This window comes from Felis catus, chromosome B3 (assembly GCF_018350175.1).
Source record: "Felis catus isolate Fca126 chromosome B3, F.catus_Fca126_mat1.0, whole genome shotgun sequence".
NCBI lineage: Eukaryota > Metazoa > Chordata > Mammalia > Carnivora > Felidae > Felis > Felis catus.
Genome location: NC_058373.1, coordinates 84,116,422 through 84,141,535, shown reverse-complemented (window position 1 = coordinate 84,141,535; position 25,114 = coordinate 84,116,422). Strand labels below are relative to the sequence as shown.

Genomic DNA, 25,114 nt, shown 5'->3' with positions numbered 1-25,114 from the left:
TTCTGGCGGGGCGGCTTGAAAGTGACGGCTGGCCGCGGGCCCGCGTTTCTCTGCCCACCCCCCGCCCAGCCCGACGGTGACTGCGCGGGGTTCCCGGGCGGCGCGACCCGCCGTTGGCGCGCGTGGGGAGAGCGGGCCGGGGCCGAAAAGGCTGGAGTCCTCGGCCGGCGGTGGGGACCGCTTCCAGCCGCCGCTGCCGCCCGGCCGCCGGGCAGCGGAAACTCCCCGCGTCGCCCCTCCCCGCCTCGGCCACACGCGCACTCCGGGGCCAGTTCCGGGATCCCCGCCCGGCGGCCGAGGGGATCCCCGCTCGGGTCACCGGCACGGGGCCGCCGTCCCCCGGCCCCGGGGAGGGAATCCCCGCCCCCGGGGGCAGGAAACGGCCGGACTGGGCGTCGTTTCCTCGGTCGGGAGTGGAGACTGAACGTTGGAGCTAGCTGCCTAAAGGAGAGGACGGGAGGGAGGGAGCGGAGTTGAGACTCGGAGAGGGAGTGGGCTCCCCGGCGAGGCGGGGGTGGGGGGGGGGCCGGGACACGAGGGGCTCCACCGGCGGGCTCTCGCCCGGTGAGGCTAGGCCTCGGAGTGTGCGACGCGAGCCGAGCGCTCTGTCACCGCCTCTTCTTGGTGACTAACTCCCGGCCCCGGAGAACTCAGCGTCTCCGCCCCCGGGAGACCTTGGTGAGGAAGAAGTCGGGTTCGGGCGGGGGCGGGGGGGGGGGTTAGACGCGGGGAGAGAGCCGGGCGCTGGGCACCCCTAGTTATCACTTTTTTCGCGTAGCCCCGAGGGCGGAGGTGGGCGTGGGGGGAGGGGGTTAAGACAAGTTCAACTCCAGCCTCAGCCAGTCTCCTCTTTATCCCCCTGCGCATGTGGGCTGTCTGACATGTGCCACTCGCTATTGTTTTGATAAGAATCCGGAGCTGCTGCGTGTGTAGTTTCAACTCCTAAATCTTCAGTACCTCGCCCGGTTTATCCCAGGAGATCCCCTTGTCCTGTGACACCAAACACCCGGGGTGTTTTAGAGATGTGTGTTTAAAACAGGATCTCCAAGTGAGAACCTGAATTGGTCAGTCAATGAAGGAGCCTGATCCTCCCTTTTTCTTATGCTCCCTTTATTCTCTCCACTCAGAAGGAATCTCTTTGTGGCTTAGAAACCAAGTGTTATAGCAACCAAATAAATTGTGTGTAGGAGGCACCTTTTCGGAGTGGGGGCTTTGTGATCAAGGGAGGGCTTTAGGCAAAGTCTGCACCTGTCTGAGAAATGAGTAGTGAAGTTAGAAAAGTCAGTTCCTTTGAGCTTTTATTTTAAGTAAGGCTTCTCTGTTTTCTTCGGCTCCAGAGCAAGAGTCACACATGAACATGTTATATCTAGAGAAGTTTTTCAGCAGACAGTACTTTTATATAGGAGTGTACATCTTAACTCAGCTCCTGTACAGACTTGTTTTGTTACTCAAATATTCACTCTTGTAACTACTTAAGTGAATTTGGATTAGGTAACTTGACAAGGATGATGTCTCTCTTCTTTCTTTCCTTTTTCTTTCTTTACTTTTTTTTTTCAGTTTAAGTTAAAATCCTTGGTAATAATTCCCAATTAAAAACAATTGTACTTAAAAGTGCCAACAAAATGGAAAACCGGCTTAAGTTTCAAACTTTTCTCACTTCAGAAGGGAGCATGACTATGGCTGTATCCTTTTTGAATTAAACTTTTTATATACTTTGGTTCTTGATGATTTACTATAATCATGGAGAAATCTGAAATGCTGAAATACATTTTTTGGTATCCCAAACCTGCTACCTTCCACTAATATTATAAGAACTGTGTCCTTTGTAGCCTTGTAACATTAACAGATTTTTCTAAATAGATGATTTTTTGGTTTTTGTTGTTTTCTCTGTGCTGAAGTGTTTGGGTTTTTGGAATTTATAAGCAGTTCAGGAGAGACCATTGGTTTTGGAGCAAAGATATTTAATATCATTTACCCTGAACAAAGCAGAGCTACTAGTGTTCTTAGGTATTAATCTTTGTGACTTTGAATTGGCAAAATTGGAAGAAGACTGACATTTAATTGTGTTACATTTTGTAATACTTTCTTTTAGATGAGTACAGAGAGATCTTTCCAAAATTGCATTCATGGTGTATGGTATATGGTGATCCTTAGTATTATGATAATCTGACCCTTGGCGCAAGTCTGGAGAAGGAAACCTGTTTTCACTCATTCATTAAACCACCAATTGGCTTATGTGAATTTGTTTGAAGATTATCCTTTAAGTGCATTAAATGAATATATTTGTCTTTTGTATTTGTGTAAAGACCACTATGCTCACCTATTTGCTCAGGTTTTTGATTTAAGTATAACTTTTTCTGTTTTAATCAGTCTCAAAGAGAGTTTCTACACTTCCCTGCCTTTTTTTTTTTTTTTTTTTTTTTTTTTGCAACACAATGCAAAGTAACTTTTCCCTCAGACTCTGGTTAGTAGAGGTTCCCAGTGACCTTTTAATTGTTAAATAGTTTTCTGTCTTCATCTTACTTGATAAAATAGTCTAACATTTTCTCCTTTGTCCTAGGCAGCAATGATCCACCCTCCATTTTATCTAGTGTAAGATCTATTATTGCATGCTAATATAATACATTTGTTGCCTCAAATTTTCTCTTTTCCTAGACCAAGAATTTTTTGAGTCAGGGACTGTGACCAGATTGGATCCTTAGCGATTATACAGTACAAACCCTTCTCTTTTTTTTTTTTTTTTTTTGTTTGAACTACATGCTCTTTAACTAATTGCTAACTCTTGTTTGACCTGCTTTCCATAAGTAAAGAAGACTCATTAAAAATAGCACATTAACTATAGGCAAATGATAAGCTAAGGTACAAAAGAATGAAACTGGACCATTGTTTTTGTGTTCTATACAAAAATAAACTCAAAATGAATTAAAGACTTGAAAGTAAGACCTGAAACCATAAAACTCCTAGAAGAAAGCTCCTAAGCAGTGAGCTCCTTGACATAGTTTTTGGCGATGATTTTTTTAAATTCAGCACTGAAAGCAGAAGCAACAAGAGCAAATGTAAGTAAGTGGGACTATATCAAACTAAAAAGCTTCTGCACAGTGAAGGAAAACATCAAAAAGGTGACCAACTGAATGGGAGAAAGTATTTGCAAATTATATATCCAATAAGGGGCTAATATTCAAATTATAAAGAACTCCTACAACTCAATAAGAAAAAAAAACCTGACTAAAAAATGGGCAGAATATCTGAATAAATAGTTTTCCAAAGGAGAGCTACAGGTGGCTAACAGGTACGTTAAAAGACACTATATACCCTTAATCAGGGAAATGCAAATCAGAACCACAGTGAGATCCCACCTCAAACCTGTTAGAATGGCTATTATCAAAAAGACTAGCATCAACTAGACTATTGTCAACTAGACAGTTGCTGGATAGGATGTGGAGAAAACTGAACCCTTGTGCAGTTTGTAGAAATGCAAATTGGTGCAGCCACTATGGAAGACAGTATGAAAGTGCCTCAAAAACTTAAAAATAGAACTACCAAATGATCAACAACTCTGTTTCTGCATATTTATCCAAATTTTAAAAACCCACTAATTTGGAAATCTATATGCACTCCCATGTTCGTTGCAGCATTGTGATAGCCAAGATATGGAAACAACCTAAGTGTTCATCAGTGGATGAATGGATAAAGAAATTGTGGTATATACACAATTGAATATTAGTCATAAAAAGAATGAAATCTTGCCATTGAAGACAACATGGATTAACCTTGTTTAAGTGAAATAAGTCAGACCAATGATCTTTCTTATATGTGGAATCTAGAAAAAATAGGTTAAAAAAAACCTATGCGATATAGTGATACTGTAATAGTGTTATGGGACAGATGGTAGCTACACTTGTAGTGAATATAGCATAATGTATAAATTTGTCAAATCACTAAGTTGAACACCTGAAACTAATGTAACATTGTGTGTCAATTATACTTAAAAAAAAGATTTTATCCCCCCCAAACCACACAAAAAAAACAAAAAACAAAAAATAAAACTGAGCTTGTAGGCAAAGAACAGAATAAAGCATGTACTTCGGTTTATTAGATAAGATAAAAATTTGTTCTGTAATTTGGTTAGCTGACAATTTTGTTTTTATTTTGGGCTGTGGATTGTTAAAAATGAAGCAGTCAGATCTGGATACTAGAAATTCCCGATCTGTAGGCTAGGAAGATGATTTGTTGTATTACCCAATGACTTAATCTCCTAAATAAAATTACTTTTTTTTTTTTTTTTTTTTTTTAGCCATTTAGCCCCTTGGTATCAGAATGTGTTTACCATCTTTGAGTGAATTACACTTTTCATACAAAAAGTAGGAATCTCTTTGTCAGTGACAGACCAGCTTATGCTTCAACCTGGCTTTCCGTTGAAAGGTGTTTAACTGGTTTATAAAGCACCCGATTTTCATGGTTCATCAGCTCATTTGTTAATTCAGTCCTTTCGGCAACCCTCTTTTACAGATGAGGAAACTGGATTTGGGATAAAGAGAGTAAGTCTAAGATCAGTGTCCAAAACCATGTATCTAACAGTTGGTGAGATTAGACTTTTCACTCCCCTAAGACTCTAGAGTTTATATTCTTATTTACTGTCTGCATGATACATATTAGGGAGAATTCTTCCTATTATTTGTTGAGCTTGCAGAAATGTGCACCAAGAACGTAGGGCCCTGCTTCGAATTCAAGCTTGCTGCCTAGATCTTTCCATAGGCACCACTTTCTGTTGTCTGCTCAGACATTTGACTTCTTTACCATATGCCCAGTGATTAAGCTTTAGATATTAAGTGTATAGACTAGGATCCATTAGTTTACAGTGGGGGGAAGATGTCCATACAGACCAGCTATGCATGGAATCTGATTATTATCTGAAGGCCTTTTAGTGAGCATGGAGTCTTTTTTTAAAAAAATATTTATTTTTGAGAGAGAGACAGAGTGTGAGCAGGAGACGGGCAGAGAGAGAGGGAGACAGAATCTTAAGTAGGCTCCAGGCTCTGAGCTGTCAACACAGAGCCTGATGTGGGGCTCGAACCCACAAACCATGAGATAATGACAGATAATGACCTGAGCTGAACTTGGACACTTAACTGACTGAGCCACGCAGGTGCCCCGTGAGCATGAAGTTTTTAAGGAAAGTTGGGTAATCTTCATAACTGTTGTCTTCAAATTAGATTTTCAGCTCCCCTTTAGAAGTAAATCTGCTACATGTTCCAGATATTTGGGTCCAGGAGTCTTTTTCTTAGATGGTAGAACAGATTCCTAAATGCTTTTCTTTTTGAGTTTTACTTTTTTGTTTGTTTTTGAGAGACAGAGAGAGAGAGAGAGAGAGAGAACGACTGGGGGAGGGGCAGAAAGAGGGTGGGGGGACAGAGGATCAGAAGCGGATTCCACACTGACAGCCGCAAACCTGCTTTGGGACTCAAACCCACAAACCATGAGATCATGACCTGAGCTAAAGTCGGATATTAAACTGACTGAGCCACCCAGGCTACCCTTGAGTTTTACTTTTCATCCACTTAGTAGGCTACCATGTTTTGTGTTAATACATTCTTTTTTCAGGCAGAATATGTCTATTAGTTACTGTGTAACAAGCCAACCTAAAACTTAGTGGCCCAAAATAATCGTCCATTTTATTTGCTCGCTATTCTGTGGATTGCCAGTGTGGTTTCTGCTGGTCTCTGTGCTCATTTAGCTATAGTCAGTTGAAGGTTAGGCTGAGGCTGGTTAGAGTAAGAGGTAGCCTCAGTCATAGGTCAGGAACCTCAGCTGGGATCGCTTTTCTTTCCTCTGTGTGTGTTTTCTCACTTTATTGAGATATAATTGACTAATAGAATTATAAGATATTTAAAGTGTACAATGTGGTGATATATCAATACTGGGATGGCTTTTCTGACCATGTGGTCTTTCATCTTCAGAAGACTAACATGGGGGCACCTGGGTGGCACAGTCTGTTAAACATCAGACTCTTGGTTTCAGCTCAGGTCCTGATCTTGCAGTTTCAACGGTTTGAGCCCCATGTTGGGCTCTGTGCTGACAGCACAGAGCCTGCTTGGGATTCATTCTCTCTCTCTCTCTCTCTCTCTCTCTCTTTCTCTCTCTTTCCTTCTCCCTCTCTCCCCTGTCCCCCACTCGCACTTTTTTGTCTCTCTCAAAATAAATAAACTTGAAAAAATGTTTAAAAAATTAAAATTAAAAAAATAGACTAATATGGACTGCTTTAGGTGCTGGTCTCAGGGTTCCAAGAGGGTGAGAGCAGAAGTCTCTCAGTGTCATTTCTTTATTATGTTGGTCAAAGCTAATCTCGAGGGGCTAGCCCAGATTAAAGAGGCGGTGAAATAAACTCCACCTCTTGTGAGAAACAAGTACCAAGTCATATTTCTAAGGAGGCTGCATACCTTCAACCCTCTTTGCAGACAGTCTACCACGGAGCAGCTGGTAAGATATTATGCTTGGGTCATCCTATTTGGGTTTTGGGAGTTTGTTGGTTATCTTTTTGCAGCTAATCCCTCTTCCTACCCTTACCAATGCCAAACTTTTTCTTCAAAGATTCTCAGGTCTTTATTTGTTCTTCTGACATTGTTCCTGTATCACACTAGCTATTCTGTGTATTTTTCTAGGATCTCTTTGCAAATATGGTACCTGAGCAGTTAGAATTGATACTATTTATTGCATGTACATACAATATGCTGAGCAACCAGTATTATCTTATTATCGTATTTAATGTTCATATTAACTGTTCATGGTAGATATCCCCATTTTATAGAGGGGAACCAGGTTCAGTAAGGTTATGTGTCATTATCTAAGTCTGAGTCACATTCTGTGTCACATTCTGCAAGTGGTAAGCTGAGATTCAGACACTCTTCCTCTCCTTCACATTCATATGTGTGTACTTTTCTCTATCTAGATACACACAAAAATAAATGTGGACTGCCAGTGGAGAGTACATTTGTTTATTACTCTTTGACACTACGCTTTGGAGAGTCTGGAGATATTGAGATAATTTGTCCCTCTAGTGAGAAATGAATGTATAACACAATGGCATAAATCATATATATGCTATGGAGCCAGTGTAATGGGAGCATAGAAAATGGAGCTGATAACAGCCTTCAAATAAGGAGAGAACATCTGAGTTGGGTCCTGAAAGATGGAACTATCAAGACACAGAATGGAGAAAAATGACATTTTTAGCAGAGGGTGCTCTAAAGATACTTTTTAAGCTAAGGAAACTATAAAAACTCTTGGAAGTATGAATTTGCAGTTCACTTAAAATTTGTCTTTTTCACATTCATTATTGTTAAGCTAGGACTTCTGTTAAGCTACCATAATGTTTCACTTTTGTTGATTTCTATTTAAGATTTTAGTCTCTAGATACAAAAAGCCTTTATTGCTGTTCCCCACCTTGGTGCATCAGCAGATTTCAGGAGTCTGCCTTATGTGTCATTATCTAAGTCTGAGGCAGTGCTGAGTAAACTGCAGAGTAATATTTCATTAAATGTTTTTTAAAAGTAAACATTATATTTTTAATTAATCTAATTTTTCCCCTGACCATTTGTGGATAAATGTAATAAATGTAATTTTCATCTAGCTGAATCATCTAGCTGATTTTTTTCTGTATAACATAAGGCATGTTAAGTCAGCCATGCCCAAGATCTCTTAATCTCCTGCTTTTGTAACACTGTCAGTAGAAGAAATTAATACAACAATCTATCTTGTCTTAACAGCAGTTACTACTTTTCTAAATTTATGATTTGTACTTTTCCATCTCTTGTATATTGCATGCTGTTTAAATCAGGAATTATGTTCGTTTTTAACCTGTGGCTGCATTGCTCAGCTATACTAATTATTTTTATGGACAGAGGAGTTCATGTCCTTTAGATCTTTTATGCAGTATTGTGCTGGGTCTTTCTTATGTCTAGTTGATACAGTTTTGTCCCTTAAGTAGAGTACACTTCGTGTTTACCTTTTCTAAATTATATTTGGCTTCTGGTTTTTATGTCACTTCATTCTTTTTGTTTTTATTTTTTATTTTTTTTAGTTTCAAGTTTTTATTTAAATTCCAGTTAGTTAACATACGGTGTAATATTAGTTTCTGGTGTAGAATTTAGTGATTCATCACTTACAACACCCAATGCTTGTCACAAGTGCTCTCCTTAATACCTGTCACCTATTTAACCCATCCCCTGCCCACCTCCCTTCCAGCAACCCTCAGTTTATTCCCTAGAGTTAAGAGTGTGTTTTAGGGTTTGCCTGTCTCTCTCTTTTCCTGCCTATGTTCATTTGCTTTGTTTCTTAAATTACACATATGAGTGAAATCATATGGTATTTGTCTTTCTCTGATTGACATATTTCATTTAGCATAATAGTCTCTAGTCCCATCCATGTCACTGCAAATGGCAAGATTTCATTCTTTTTGATGGCTGAGTAATATTCCATTTTGTGTGTGTGTGTGTGTGTGTGTGTGTGTGTGTGTGTGTGTGTGTGTGTGTATAATACATACATACTACCTCTTCTTTATCCATTCATCAGAGTCATTTGGGCTCTTTCCATAATTTGGCTTTTGTTGATAATCCTGCTATAAACATCTGGGTGTATGTATTCTTTCAAATCAGTATTTTTGTATCCTTTAGGTATATACCTAGTAGTGTAATTCCTGGATCATAGGGTAGTCTATTTTTAACTTTTTGAGGAACCTCCATACTGTTTTCCAGAGTGGCTGTACCAGTTTACATTCCACCAACAGTGTAAGAGAGCTCCCCTTTCTCCACATCCTCACCAACATCTGTTTTCTGTGTTATGAATTTTAGCCATTCTATATGTCACTTCATTCTTAATCTTATTCTACTAGATTTTTAGTTTTCCAAATAACCTTGTAAGTTAACAGTATGTTGCTCTTTGTTCCTTAGTTTGTTCACCATAGAATTGGTTGAATTTACATTAATTAGAGGTGTGTTCTTGGCAATAGTCGACCTGCTAACTCAGAAGCAAGTTTTCCTTAAGAAATAATGGAAAAGTCAAGGGGCATTAAGGAAGACACTTGTTGGGATGAGCACTGGGTGTTATATGCAGGGGATGAATCACTGGATTCTATTCCTGAAGTCATTATTGCACTGTATGCTAACTAACTTGGATGTAAATTAAAAAAAAAAAAAAAAATGTATGGGGACCAGAAGTAATCTGTGGAAAATTCTTCCCAACATCAGATGTACTATAAAAGTAAGCAGAGGATTTTGTTCTTATTAATGACTCGTCAGAATAAAAATGCTCTCCAGGCAGGAATTGTGGTGCATTGAAGATGACTATAATTCTTTGTCACTCCTTCCAGTAAAAGAAAGAAAGAAAGAAAGAAAGAAAGAAAGAAAGAAAGAAAGAAAGAAAGAAAGAAAGAAAGAAAGAAAGAAAAAGAGCAGAAGTCATCAAACTCTTAAAGGGCCAGATATAATCACATTTTAGGCTTTGTAGGTCATAGTGTCTGTTGTACCTATCCAATTCCATACGAGTTAGTGAGAAAGCAGTCATAGACAATACCTAAAGGTATGGGTGTGGTTGTGTTCCAATAAAACTACAAAAACAGTTGGAAAGCTAGGTTTGGCCTCCAGGCGAGTAGTATGCTCATCTCTGGTAAAGAAGATTGTTGAAGGAATGTACTAATGTACTAATAAATTGGAGACGTAATAATCTACATTTGCCTAAACATATTCATATAAAACAGGATTTTGTACTTTATAAATTTTTGCTCACAATGGAAAAATGTGCTTCCTATAAAATTTTCATGATTTTATGTTCTTATAGTATAGAAATTAAAGAGTCACTGTAACCTACCCCCAGGAGTTCACTATTATTAACAAAATCCTACATACTTGAATGTGTGTGAAAAATGAGTGAAGAGTGGAATTACAGCAGTGTAAGAAAGTGAAGGTGTAAAATGTCAGAGATGGTGCCATGCTGGTGCCATGCTGCTAAGGGGTGATGAATAGGGAGAAATAGCCCTTGGGCTTTTTTTTTTTTTTTTTTTGCTTGCTTTAAAACGGCTACTGTGTAGTGTACTCGGTCTCCCTCTTCCTGAGTGTAGATCTTTGTGCACAACGGGACTGTAATATAACAACTTTGCAGAGTAGATAGACACAGGAACAACAAATAGTACAAACACTTTGCCAGAGGAGGTGGAAACAGTATAGAAAGACAGCTGTATGTATAACGATGGTTACTAACGATCCTATTTTTCTGCCTGGTAACAAGTTTAGTGGAGGTTTGTGGCACTTGTGCCATTGCTCTCTTTGGTATTTTGAACAATGTCAACTCATCTAAATAGTGTTTATTGCAGCTCAGTACCCTGTCTCCCTGACAATGACACCAAATACCCCATGACCTACCAAATACCTAATCACTATAGCTAGAGCTGTGCTGTCCAACACAGGAGCCATTACTTGGCATGGGGGTTATTAAGAACTTGATAATCAGAATTAAGATGTGCAATAAAGGCACAATATATACTGGATTTTGAAGACTTAGTACAAAAAAAAAAGAATTTAAAATATTTACACATTGAAGAATTTAAAATTAATTACAGATTTGAAATAAAGCATTTGAGGATGTATATAAATTAAATATATAAAATTAATATATAAAAAGATTGTTTCTCTTTAAAATTTTTTAAATGCAACCCCTAGAAAATTTAAAATTATATGTGTGGCTAGCATTCTGTTTCTATTAGCTCTGGTTTAGAGACTAGTTAATGTAAGATACCTAGATTTGAAGTATGTTTTTCTTAGGTAGTATTAAGTATGGTTTAAATTAATAAAAGTATACCTTACGTACATCATGTGCTAATTGTACACATTCACAACAGGTGTGTTGTACACAACAGGTGTGTTGGCTTGGTAAGCTGAGTCTTACAGATATGTTTGTTCCAACAGGAAAAAGTTGACAACTTATATAAAGCTTTCTAAGTGAACTGTGGTTTTAGGAAGTAAAACTTAAGAGCTCTTTCAAGATCCATCCATTCGTTCATTTTGTTCTGCACCATTTATAACCACTTATTGGGTATATCTGTTGTCAATTTCTTTAAATTAGTTATTTGGCATAGATCTTCTTGATTATGAGAACCAGATTACACTCATCTTTGTTCTCTCTGACATTTCTTTCTTCAACTCTACTTTTCCTTTACAACCTTTTTAACACTATTTCCTCTAAAATCCCTCTGGTATTTCTTGATCTTTTTTGCCTATCTCTCCTCCTTCCCTTCCTCTGAACTCCCAAAAGATATCTGCTTCTGTCTTTTAATCACTTTGTAATTTTAATTTTAATGGTATATATCCATTATCTCCTCTACTAAAAGGTGCAGACTTCAAAAGAATCTTTTTTGTACTAAATTAAAATCATGTAACTTGATGTATGCAGGTAACCTCTTTAGATCCCATTTATATTAAGATAGGATTAGTTCTCTTTATTTCCATAGGTTTCAATTTTGTTCTGCAGATGAATATACAAATGAAACCATGTTAATGGAATTACCTCAAATCTTGTTTGGAGATCAGACTACTAGGGATAACCTCTACAGATATACTAATCAGGAAGTAAACATATAGTAGTCTTAATACTTTTTAGAATGATGACAGAAGGAAAAGGGAGATTTCAGGAAGGAGAAAAAGTTAGAGAATAGTGAATTGTATCAGTCACAAATAATTATTGAAAAGTACACCAAAGTATAGAGAGGGAAAAACATTTACTCGTATATTACCACTTAGAGGCAACCATTGTTACCCTTTTTACATATGTATAACTTTCTCTGTTCTAAAATGTGTTGATTATAAAAAAATAATACAAGTACATGCTTCTTATAAAAATTCAAACAATATAGAAATATTTAGAATAACAAATTTTCCTTTTCCTTCCTTTGCAGTCCCTCCCTTTCTCCATAATGAACATCTGTTTATAGTATTTGTGTAAATACACATTTTTGTTATTCTGATTAACGTATATGAGATTGTGTTATTCAGTGATTTGGGTTTTTTCTACTTAACATACCTTAGAGATCCTTCCATATTATGGATCTCTCGCATTTTAAAAGTGACTGATAGAATTTTTGAAAAGAAATGCTCATATTAAGAAATTCCAACAGTGCAGAAAAGCACTCAGTAGAATGGTCCCCCAGGCCCATCCCTACTCTGTAGTTCTTGCCTGGATTTTTGTAGAACATTCTAGAAGTCTTTTTTGCTTCTTTAGGTTATCTTTCTTTACCTGCCTGCCTGCATGTCTTCTTTCTTTTTGATGCAAGTGGGACCATATATGTTTTTTTTAGTAAGCTTTTACTTTCAAAAATATAGGTGGGGGGGGGCGGTGCCTAGGTGCCTCAGTCATTTGAGCATCCCACTTTGGCTCAAGTCATGATCTCAGGGTTTGTGAATTGGAGCCCAATGTGCTCGCTGCTGTCAGCACAGAGCCCACTTCAGATCTTCTGTTCCCATCTCTCTTCACCCCTTTCCCACTCGTGCTCTCTCTCAAAAATAAATAAAACATTTAAAAAAAACTTACAAAAATATAGGAGGGAATCAAACTGGAAAGTTTTGTTTTTTTTTTTTCTGGTAAACATGTTTTTAAAGAACTCTTCTCATACTCTTTAATGACTATGATTGTTCATTACATAAAGTACTGTAATTTACCTAAACTTTCTCATCATTAGATGTTTAGATTTGCCAGTTTTTCACTATTACGTTAAAGCTTTTAAAAGTTCATGGTTAAGTGCTTAAATTGTCTCTAGTGTTTTGGCTGCTTTGGAACAAACACCTTTAATATTAGAAGAAAAAAGAAAGATTGAGTTTATTTGCAGTTTACTCCCAATTTCAAAAGTGATGCAAATCAAAGTTCAATTATGGCTGAATGTACCTTTAAATTGCAAAATATAAATGTCTAGTTTAAATATACTTTTTGTTAGGTTTGTATTAATGTGTAAGTTGACCAGTTACTAAACCCTCGTTCTATGATTCTATGTAAAATTTTACAATGAAGGCATAATCCTTTATCAGCTTTTAATGTAAAATTTGTGAAATGATAGGTGATGAATGGATTTTTGTTTTTGTTTTTTAATCAGTGACTTTTTTGAACGAACCATTCTGTGCAACAGTCTTGTGTGGAGTTGTGCTGTGACGGGTAGACCTGGACTGACCTATCAGGAAGCACTTGAGTCAGAGAAAAAAGCAAGACAGAATCTTCAGAGTTTTCCAGAACCACTAATTATTCCAGTTTTATACTTGACCAACCTTACCCATCGTTCACGCTTACATGAAATTTGTGATGATATTTTTGCATATGTCAAGGATCGATATTTTGTTGAAGAAACTGTGGAAGTCATTAGGAACAATGGTGCAAGGTAAAGTACTTTTAATTTTTCCTTTTGATACCCATACATTCACATTACTCAAAATTCAGAATACACAAAAAGGTAAACTGAGGAAAACTTCCTGTCTTCTGTCCTCCCAGTACTCTCTTACCCTCCCCACATATAGCCCTAGTGTTAGCAGTTTCTTATATATTTTTCCAAAGCTAAATTTTACACAAACCACCAAAAACATGTGCTTGCCTAGATACTTGTACACATATATGCGTAAGCACACACAATCTCCTGCCCCTTTTTACTGCAAAAGGTAACATACTGTATACCTTTTTCATTTAAAATATCTTGAAGATCAGTCCATTGCTTTATGAAACAACTTTCTTCTCTTTTTTATTTACTGTATAAAATGTTCCATTATATGGAAGTTCCATCTTTATTTCAGAGTAAAAAAAACTTAGGGGCGCCTGGGTGGCTCAGTCGGTTAAGCGTCCGACTTCGCTCAGGTCATGATCTCACGGTCCTTGGGTTCGAGCCCCGCGTCGGGCTCTGGGCTGACAGCTCAGAGCCTGGAGCCTGTTTCGGATTCTGTGTCTCCCTCTTTCTCTGACCCTCCCCTATTCATGCTCTCTCTCTCTCTCTGTCTCAAAAATAAATAAATGTTAAAAAAAATTAAAAAAAAAAAAAACCCAAAACTTAAAGATCATCTACTTTGTCCTCATTGTGTTACCTAATACTTAAAATATGCATGTATTTCTTCCTGAGTTTTAGTAAGCTCCTTTGATAATATGAAGATTGAGTTTTATACACTCCACTAAGTTCTCTTTCGCAGCTCTTCAAGAAAAGAATGAATTTTTCATATAAAAAATTTTAAATGACATTATCTATGGCACTAAGTTAAAAATTATTGAATTATTGCTGCTTTCCTGAAGTCTTAAGCATTTGTGATTATCTAGTCATTAATATTTATCATAGTAATCTTTATTTGCATTAAAACTTTTTATATTGGAATCATACATAGTTTTCTGTAACTTTATTTCTTTCCCCTAGTGTAACGTGTACAGGGTTTATCCACATTGTAGCATGTATTAGTATTTTATTTTTAATGATAAATTCTACCGTATGGATCTATCACATTTTGTCTTTTCATCAGTTGACAGATAGTTAGGTTGTTTGCACTTTTTGGCTATTCTAAATAATGCTCTTATAGGCATTCATGTACAAGTTTTTGTGTGAACATATGTTCTCAGTTCTCTTGGGGATACACCTAGAAGTAGAATTTCTAAGTTGTATGGTAACTCTGTGTTTAGCATTTGAAGAACCTCCACACTTCAAGAGCTCCTGCATCATTTGACATTCCCACTACCAGTGTATCAGAGTTGCAGTTTCTCCACATCTTCACCAAGTCATATCTGTGCACAATCTGTTATTGTCCATCTCTTTTATTTTGCCATCCTAGTGGGTGTGGAATGGTATCTTGTGGCAGTTTTGATTTGCATTTCCCTAATGACTATGTTAAGCATTGTTTCATGTGCTTACTGATCATTTATGTGTCTTCTTTGGAGAAATGTCTGTTCTGGTTCTTTGCCCATTTTTAAATTCAGTTCTTTATCTTTTTTATTACTGAGTTGTAAGAGTTCTTTCTGTTTTTGGATACACGTCCTTTATGTGATTTGCAAATATTTGCTTCCATTCTAGGAGTTGTCTTTTCACTTTCTTGATGGTACCATTTGTAGTACCATCTCCCTTTGCTTTTAACTTTTGTTTCTACTTATTAATGACATAAACCTTTTGTTTCTGTCTCTGGTAGTACTTACTAGTGGTCTTCAAGACTGCTTCATCCTCTAGAATTAGATTTACTGGAAAGAACATGCTGAGTTACAGAGAAATGGGACAGAGGCCATTCTTAGGTTGAGTTAATAAGTATAGGTATTCTGGATCTTTTCACCTCAGTATTCTTTTCTTCTTGTCTCGTTTACCTTTCAGTATTCCTCCCCTCTTTCTTGTTGCCTTTTATAAGTATAGATTAGGTGTTTCCCTAATCAACAAGACTTTCTGTTTTGAAATAAGCAATCAGCTAACAGATTCTTCTAGAAGATCTTTGTCATTGCTATGGCAGAATAGTAAAGAGAACAGCTGACTTCTTGACTGAGGGAAGGATTTAGCTCTTTATCTCCTCCATCCTGATTACCACCCAGCTTGCCTACCAGTTGTACAGACATTTGTTCTCAGCTACTTCCTTAGAGCCTACAGAAGAAGTGAGAGTGTTATGGTGGTCTTATGTAAAGAACCCTAAACTAGGAGTCAGGTCTGTTAATTTTAAATACCTGCCAGATGCTTTATGTACATATTATACCAGCAGATAAGACCTTATTGTTTCCATTTACAGATGAGGAAAACAGAGGTCCAAAGAAGTCAAGTGATTTTTTTATAATGTTTATCATACATATACTGATCCCCTGTGTACTTACACTGTTCTAGATGCTGGAAATACAGCAGTGAACAAAACAGTCATGGAGCTTCCATTCCAGTCTTACAAGTAGTAAGTGGTAGGATTTAAATTGAGGTAGAACTGGGGTGCCTAACTGGCTCAGTCGGTAAAGACTGAGTGATTTCTCCATCTCAGGATCATGAGTTCGGCCCTTGTGTTGGGCGTAGAGCCTACTTTAAAAAACAATTGTTTTTTTTTAATTCAGATAGAACTGATTTATAAAATCACTGTAATTTCTTTCACTGGAACTGTATCATTGCCTCCTTGGTTTTGTATTCTGCCATTTACTTGCTCTGAGCAAGTATTTTAAACTCTTTATGCTTTTGTCTTTTTTCATCTATTAAATGGATCCCTGCCCCTCCCAGGTTCGCCACACAGGATGAAATGATATAATGAATGTGAATTTTTTAAATCTGTATTACATAATGTTGCCATTTGATAGCAGTGTCTTACTAGTATTTGAATGTGCATATTGGGGACCATGCAGTTTGGTGGGGGAAGGGGAATTGTTTCATGAGAGATATCCATAGTGGATGTGAGGCTACAATAATTGCCTGAGACACTGTAACCAGGAATCAAATTTCTCAGTTGTAGCTTTGAAAAGAAACCCCACAGTTAATTTCACTAAGAAAGACAGTTGTTTGGTTTTGAAGATAGCCATCCCACGTTTGTACGTGGTCTTCTGAAAAATGCTACACAAGCTAATGCTAATTATCATTGTTTAGTGAAGCGTTGGGAGGATGGTGATCTAGAACTTAAGCATTTAAGTTAAGCATCAACCCATCTTCTCCACCCTACCCTGGAATTGGAAAATTAAATCAGGAAAAATAAGGTGAAAACCACACAACAAATACACATTTTAGATTTGTGAGTCATCTTTCAGTTGAAGGATAGAGCTAGAGTTTGAGAGAATCTGAAAAATTGAATCAATATAATTGTGTATTTGGTTGTCTTTTAAAATTAAAGTGGACTTTGGGCAACTTGTTTTCAGACATTTTATAAGTACAGTCAAGATATTCTAGGAGTTCACAGGAGTTTGAAGCAACAGATGTGAGGGGGTACCTCTAAAAAGTAGGTATATTGACAGTAAGAAGTGGCACCTGACAGGAAAGAAGGAGATGGAATAAACATTAACTACTAGCTAATGGTTAAGTATACTGGCCTGGCTTAGTATATTGTTTGGTAGCATTAGAAGGCATTGCAGAATTGAGAGTATACTAGCATTCATTGGACTTTTCCTGCATGCTAGGCAGTGTACCATATGCTTTCATTTTAATTCTCATGATATGGATAGGTGACCCCGAATTTTCCAAAAGTTATATGCTCCTTGGTATTTACTCAGAGGAGTTGAAAACCTAATGTCCACAAAGACCTACAGATGAATGTGTATAGCAGCTTTATTAATAACTTCCAAATTTTGAAAGCAACCAAAACGTCCTTTCCTAAGTGAATGGATGAACTGTGGTACATCCACATAATGGAGTATTGTTCAGTGCTAAAAAGAAATGAGCTATCAAGTCGTGAAAACACCAGAAGGAACCTTAAATGACTATTACTGTGTAATAGAAACCAATCTGAAAAGGGTACATATGGTATGATTCTAACTTATGACCTAGAAAAGGCAAAACTGTGGATACAGTAAAATGATCAGTGGTTGCCCGTGACTGAGGTGGAGCTGGAGAGAGGTGAATAGGTGGTGCACAGCGGCTGTTTAAGTCAGTGAAAATAGTCTGCGTACTGTAATGATGGATACATGTCATATACATTTGTCCACCCATAGAATGTATAACACCAAGATTGAGCTCTAATGTAAGCTACAGACTTCAAATAAGAATGATGTGTCAGTGTAGATTCATCACTTGTAACAAATGTACCTCTGGTAGGGGGATGTTGATAATTGGAGAGGCTATGAATGTGGGGCAGCAAGGGGTATATGGGAAATCTCAATATCTTCCTCTCAGTTTTGCTGTGAATCTTAAAAACTTCTGTAAAAAACTAAAGTCTTTACATGAACTATAAAAATTGTGTGCTCTGCCTATTAAGACTGAGCTTTATAATTTTTTTAAAAATCTGCTTTTTCTCCCATAAAGATCCCTATGTATCAGAGAAAATTATAAAAGGTGAAGGCCTAGAGTGCACTTCCCAAGTGCTCTTTCAAAGATAATCACTGTCAAAAATTAGTGCATAGTTTTCTTTTTTCTATACTACACTAAATTAAAAAAAAATATATCTGCTTTTTCACTTAGTAGTGGTTTAGATATTTTCTTATATCAAAATACATAGATGTGCATCATTTCTAATTGGTTTTGCATAAACTGGTTAAACTACTGGTTCCTAAAAAGCTATTCACTTTTTCTGAGGCTGGAGAAAGTTATTTCTTTGCTAGCCTTGTATGAATTTTCCCTTTGAAAATAATAAACTGTATTTTCTTCCAAATAATCTCTGACCTTTCACTGATAGATCTTTTTCCCTATGTAAATTAAATCAGTGGAAATAGCAAAATCGGAACTGTACCAAAGAGTTTCTTTTTGTTTTTTTAATATTAAAAATAATTTATTGTTAAATTGGTTTCCATGCAACACCCAGTGCTCATCCCAACAGGTGCCCTCCTCAATGCCCATCACCCACTTTCCCCTCTCCCCCACCCCCCATCAACCCTCAGTTTGTTCTCAGTATTTAAGAGTCTCTTATGGTTTACTGCCCTCCCTCTCTGTAACTCCCCCCCCCCCCCCCCCCCGCCATGGTCTTCTGTTAAGTTTCTCAGGATACACATATGAGTGAAAACATATGGTATCTGTCTTTCTCTGCCTTATTTCACTTAGCACAATACCCTCCAGTTCCATCCACATTGCTACAAATGGCCAGATTTCATTCTTTCTCATTGCCAAGTAGTATTCCATTGTATGTATAAACCACATCTTCTTTATCCATTCGTCAGTCGATGGACATTTAGACTCTCCATAATTTGGCTATTGTTGAAAGTGCTGCTATAAACATTGGGGTACATGTGCCCCTATGCATCAGCACTCCTGTATCCCTTGGGTAAATCCCTAGCAGTGGGTCATAGGCTAGATTTATTTTTAATTTTTTGAGGAACCTCCACACTGTTTTCCAGAAGAGTTTCATTTATAGCCAGATTTTCCCAAATATTATCCCCATACTACTTAGATTTAAAATTTACAAAGTGTTACCTGGTTAGGGAGCATAAGAAACTATTGTTCAGTATTATTTTTAGAACTGCTCTGTAAAATAAAGATCACAGAATTCTTTTTAATCTGAGAAACTGATATTTGGCATTATAATACCGACCAACCAACTAAAACTTTTAACTGTATTTTTTTTTTTTGAGTTTATTTATTTTGAGAGAGAAGGAGCATGCGTGTGCAAGGGGGAGGACCAGGGAGAGAGAGTGAGAGAGAGAATCCTAAGCAGGCTCCCTCTGCCCCCGTCAGTGTGGAACCCAGCGTGGGGCTCAATCCCGTGAACCGAGAGATCATGACCTGAGCTGAAATCAAGAGTCAGACGCTTGAGAGTCAGGCACCCCGAGCTTTTTAACCGTATTAAAGTATATTTCCTATAGCTTTATAGCTGGAGTGCTTTAAGTGCTTTAGTCATATGAAGTAAAAGAAAATTAGCATTAAAACCTATAATATAGAAAGTAGGCACTTCGTATTTATTAGAATTGGAAATGAGAAAATGAACTTTTATTTTATTTTATTTTTTTTAACGTTTATTTATTTTTGAAGAAGAGAGAGACGCAGGGTGAGCAGGGAGGGGCAGAGAGAGAAGGAGACACAGAATCCGAAGCAGATTCCAGGCTCTGAGCTGTCAGCACAGAGCCCAACGCGGGGCTCAAACTCACAAGCCATGAGATCATACCCTAGCCGAAGTCATATGCTCAACCGACTGAGCCACCCAGGTGCCCCGAAAATGAACTTTTAAATCTTTGGGTTCTTTTTTTTTTATATTGCTAGCCTAAATGGTATTAGTGAAGCAAAATTAATTAAACTGCATTAATATTGAGGACAAAGAGAAATACTAAATATATTGAGAAGGTAGGATGAACATAAAAGATATGTGAAGACTAAATGTAGTTATTTTTTTAATGTTTATTTATTTTTGAGAGAGAGCCCAAGCAGAGGAGAAGTGAGGTGGGGGCAGGGGGTGGGGGAACAGAGGATCCAAAGTGGGCTCTGTGCAGGCTTGAACTCGTGAACCATGAGATCATAGCCTGAGCCAAAGTTGATGCTTAAGCAACTGAGCCATTCAGGCACCCCAGATTTAGTTATTTTTATTTAAGCATACATGTTTGGATGTCAGTGACTTGATCCAGGTGGGATTAATCAAAGAGAAGTTTTTGGGAACAGGTTATTTGACTAGAAAATCTTTTGAAGGCAGAGAAAAATATAAATTAGGAAAGGATTAAAGAAGGCTTCCTATTTAGATGCAAAGATAGTATAGAATTTTTAGCAACATGTATTGGTTAAATTCGTATCATAACTCTTTCAGAAAGTAGGCTTTCTATTGATCAGCTTACACTACTGATCTTTTCTTTTTTTTTTTTTTTTTTTTTTTTTTTTTTAATTTTAAGTAAGCTCCATGCCCAACATAGGGCTCAAACTCACAACTCTAAGATCAAGAGTCACATGCTCTAACAACTGAGACAGGCAGGTGCCCCACTATTGATCTTTTAAGGTCACAATTTCTGGTTCTCAGCCAAAGAGAGTCTTTAACAACATCCAAAATTGTTTTCAATCTTTAGTTCTCAGTGACCCTAGTATGTTGATGATATAATTTTTAATACAAAAAAGAAAAAAAAGGAGACTGTTTGGAACAGCTGTTCTTTCTTTGGAATTCTAAGTTAAAGTGAAACTACCTTCTTTAGATATATATAGTGTTTGTTGTATGTACCAAAGACCCATACTTACAACCCTACTGACTCCTGGATTGTCATTGCTAGTTCAGGAGTTAAAATTTAGAATCCTTATTTACTTGCATAATAATAAATTAGGCCATCCTGGGAAATTATTTTTATACTCTAAAAATCCCTATAGTCACAAAAATAAATGAAAATAAATTTTTTTTCTAGGCAAGTTTAATTTAAATCACTTATAAAGATTATGTTGTATTTCTGTATGGACTTAACAAAATAGTTCAGTAAAGTTTAGACTGATCATACATACTTACTCATTTTCTTCAGTATTCTAAAGGCATTCAAATTGCTTTAACCAATAAGAACATCTGTCTAATGCCACTCAAAAGTCTTTGAATGTTAAATATTGGGGGCGAGGGTGGTTAGTCTCTGGCAACTTCTTTACTGATCCTTTGCATTAATGCCAAGTACAAACAGTAAGCTGAATCTCCCCCCAGGACTTACAGTCATTACTGTGGAGGTAAGAAAAATGATAAAAGTGGGGAGTTGGTAAATAAAGTGAGGTTCACCTCTTTTCTAACATAAAAGGAAATCAGATATTTACTTCAATTTGTATCTCATTGAACTTGGTTAGTAGCAGGATGGTGAAGTAGAACAGTAGTAATTTTGAAATTTTTATTTCCCTGTGGCAAGAGAATATTAGTGACTAATATCACAAAAAAGGAGAGACTATGTATAGCTACTTCTGTCCTGAAATCCCTGTTAGAAATAAAAGGGAAATTCATTTCTACATGGTTATTACATGGGTTTAGGTCTGAGAAATTAGAGCCTCTTCTGAATAAAATCTCTCTCCTATATCTTTGTTTACCTCCTTTGGGATCTGTTTCATTTGGCCAATATAAGATCAGTTCTTAATAAACAACTTTCTTCATAGATACTTTGAATTAGTTGAGAATAAGATAAAATTGTAGTCTGTTAATTTTCCAAGCTGTCTTGGAGGCCAGTAGTATGGTGTGTAAGTGGAATTCATTTGACCTATGGTTCTCAATTAGTATTTTAAAAATGAGGTTTATCTTTCTTTCTTAGATGAAGTCAGAGACCATCCAAAGATTAAAGTTAAGAAGAACTAGGAAAAATGACATAAGCTAAACTAATTTTTGGTGAAAGGAAAAGGAGTGACAAAAGTACAAATAAAATCTACTCATCATTAAAGGCCAGGAAGAATCCTTTGTTGTTTAAATTAAAAACATACGCCAAGAGAATAATTCTGAGCAGATGTTGGTATACTTTTTTTTAAAATAAGGGGCCAGATAGTAAATATTATAGAGTGTGTAGTTCATACGGTTTCAGTTGCAGCAACCCAACTCTGCTGTTGGAGTGCAAAAGCAGCCATAGACAGTATATGAATGAGCACGGGTGTATTCTAATAGTTCTCTATTTATAAATACTGAAACTTGAATATCTTGTTATTTTCACATATCACAAAGTCTTCTTCTGACTTTGAAATTATTTAAATATGTATAAATTATTCTTAGCTTGCAGACCATACATACAAAAACAGGAGATAAGTTAGATCTGGCTCACAGGCCATATAGTGTGCTGATTCCTGGAATAGAGGAAAGGTACTGCTTTACAGAGATCCCTTTTTTATTTAGAACTTCAGAGTATGGCATGCAGAAGTGGCTTGGTAGAAAATCCTTTGGAGCCAAACTGTTGTTTCTGGGAACCTTCTTTCTTAATCTGTAAAACTGAAATATTGTCTATATTCATAGGGTGGTTGTGTTAGCTTTTGCCAAATAACAAACTGCCTGCAAAACTAAGTGGCCTAAATCAATAAACCTTATTCTCACAGTTGGTTGGCTGAAATGTTCCTGTGATCTGGGCTGGCCTGTCTGGGGCTGGATTGTCTAGATCCTCTACTTTAGAATAGCCTTACTCACATATCTGGGGCCTCAGAGTTGGGTGGCTACTTTCATTTCACCCTTCAGGAAGCTACTAATCCAAACTCGTTCCCAGGGTGGTAGCAGGGTTCCCAGCAGCAAGAGAGGGCAAGCTTCAGTGTGCAAGCACATTTCAAGCCTCAGCATGCTACATATTGCTAGTATTCCGTTGACCAAAGCAAGTGACATGAACAAATCCAGAGATCAAGTGGGAGGGAATCAGAGTGGTATGATTCAATGGGGCCATAACTGTGGCAGTCATCTGCCACAGTAGTTAGTATTTGTTAGGAGCCCAGCATAGTGCCTGCCACATAAAGCACTCAGTAAATGTTTATTCCTTCCAGTACTTGTCAGAGACCAGTGAAGAAGAGTCTTCCAGCTGTGATGACTCATCCTTTTTTTAGTCAGTCCCTAATTTTCTTACATCATAGTCACTGTTCTTGAGAGTTTGCTATATGTCATTTTAGGGAGATGATGACCATACCTATAAACTTTTGAGAGCTTAATATATGCCAGACACTGAGCTTTTTATTTATAAGATCTTATTTAATTCCTGCAACAGCCATATGTAGTAAGTGCTCATTTGCCCATTTTGCAATTGAGAAGCTCATACACAGAGGTTAATTAACTAAAATTTGCTCAAGGTCACAAGTAGTATAATTTCCAAGCACAGGCAGTGTCAGAATCCGTGTTCTTCTGTTTGAGAGAAACAGATGAGTGAAAAAAAAATTAAAGAATAGAATTAAAAGATTGTAGTTGAATGTACTCATTGTCCACTATTTACTTTTCCCTTTACCTGAACATTTTATAATTTGTCTAAATGGGAAGAGATACAGGATTTTATATATGTGGTTAGATTAAGCTTTTGATCATTTGTTCTAAGAGTGATGCAGGTCATATTGTAAGTGTCTGAAAATCATCATCTTTGATCATTGATTCTAAGGGGGAAAAAAGCTTCAGTATTTAAATAGGTTTCCTGGTTAAATTCTTAATCACTGTTCTTATCAGAGGGTACTTTAATTATTTTACTTTTGTAGTCTGAGCTGTTTAAGCTTTCCTCTTTTCAAATATTTTGTTTTAGATGAAAGAATGCTATCTAGTAGCAACAAAAGGAGACTGCAAGTATGGCGAAAAACTGTAATTTTTATTTATTGACTTTCTTTTTTTTTTTTAATGTTTTATTTTTGAGACAGAGAGAGACAGAACATGAGCAGGGGAGGGTCAGAGAGAGAGGGATACTCAGAATCCGAAACAGGCTCCAGGCTCTGAGCTGTCAGCACAGAGCCCGACGCGGGGCTCGAACTCACGGACTGAGAGATCATGGCCTGAGCCGAAGTCGGACGCCTAACCGACTGAGCCACCCAGGCGCCCCTATTGACTTTCTATCTTTTGGCACAGTTCCCAGAAATGAAAAATGCAGTTATGTCTTTTTTCTTGGAAGTGGTAGGGAATATTAAATTTAGTACTTAAAAGTATACACAAAGTCAAATTTTATGATTCATTAACAAGCATTGTGTGCTTAGTTGTCACTTTGTAGGTATTGGAAAGAGGGTAGTGACTAAGACAAGGACTAGGGACTTAGGTTCAAGTGCAAGAGACAGAAACCCACAAATCAACATGATAATTCAGATTCTGATGAATGTTGTAAAGAAAATAAAACTTGATGGGATAGAGTCTTGAGTCATAATTTTTTCTTTTAGTCAATTAAATTCAATATTGTGTCTGTAAACTACTGTGTTGGATGCCACGGGTTAATCTAATATGAGTAAAGCACTAGTACTTTTTTTTTCTCAAGTAGAACACAGGTAGTACGGATAGAGTTTGCAGGGCAAATATAAGTGAAATACATATGAAAGATTAATAAAGGATTGGATAAGAAATGCTATAAGAGGACATAGAAGGGAGGGAGAATTGGAGGAAAGTAGTCAAAAAGGTACAAACTTCCAGCAATAGGGGAACCGGGGTGACTCAGTCAATTGAGTGTCTGACTTTGTTTCTGGTCATGGTCTCCCAGTTCATGAGTTCGAGCCCCCCATCGGGCTCGTTCCTGTTAGCATAGAGCCCGCTTCAGATCTTCTGTCCCCCGTGTCTCTCTGCCCCTTCCCTGCTTGTGCTCTCCCTCCCAAAAACAAATAAATCTTCAAAAATATATATATTAAAAAAATTCCGATTAAAAAATGAATAAGTACTAGGGATATGATGTACAACATGACTGTAGCTAACACTACTATATGACATATAGGAAAGTTGTTAAGCAAATAAATACATCTTAAGAGTTCTCATCACAAGGAGAAAATTTTTTCTTCATTTTTTTTTGCATCTAGATGTGATGGTGGATATTAGCTGAACCTATTCTAATGTTTTTTGGTTTTTTTTTTTTTAAGACAGAGACAGAGCATGAGTGGGGATGGGACAGAGAGAGAGGGAGACACAGAATCTGA

General features: G+C 37.3%; 1 protein-coding gene across 3 annotated transcripts in view; it reads left to right on the top strand.

Annotated features, from left to right (window-relative positions):
* Nucleotides 1-25,114, top strand: part of BAZ1A (bromodomain adjacent to zinc finger domain 1A) — a 123,739-nt gene that overhangs the window by 29,913 nt on the left and 68,712 nt on the right. For all 3 annotated transcript variants that reach the window (XM_045059786.1, XM_023255656.2, XM_045059785.1), the window contains one exon: nucleotides 13,130-13,408. In XM_045059786.1, coding sequence (XP_044915721.1) covers nucleotides 13,130-13,408 — 279 coding nt within the window. The remainder of the gene's footprint in view (nucleotides 1-13,129; nucleotides 13,409-25,114) is intronic.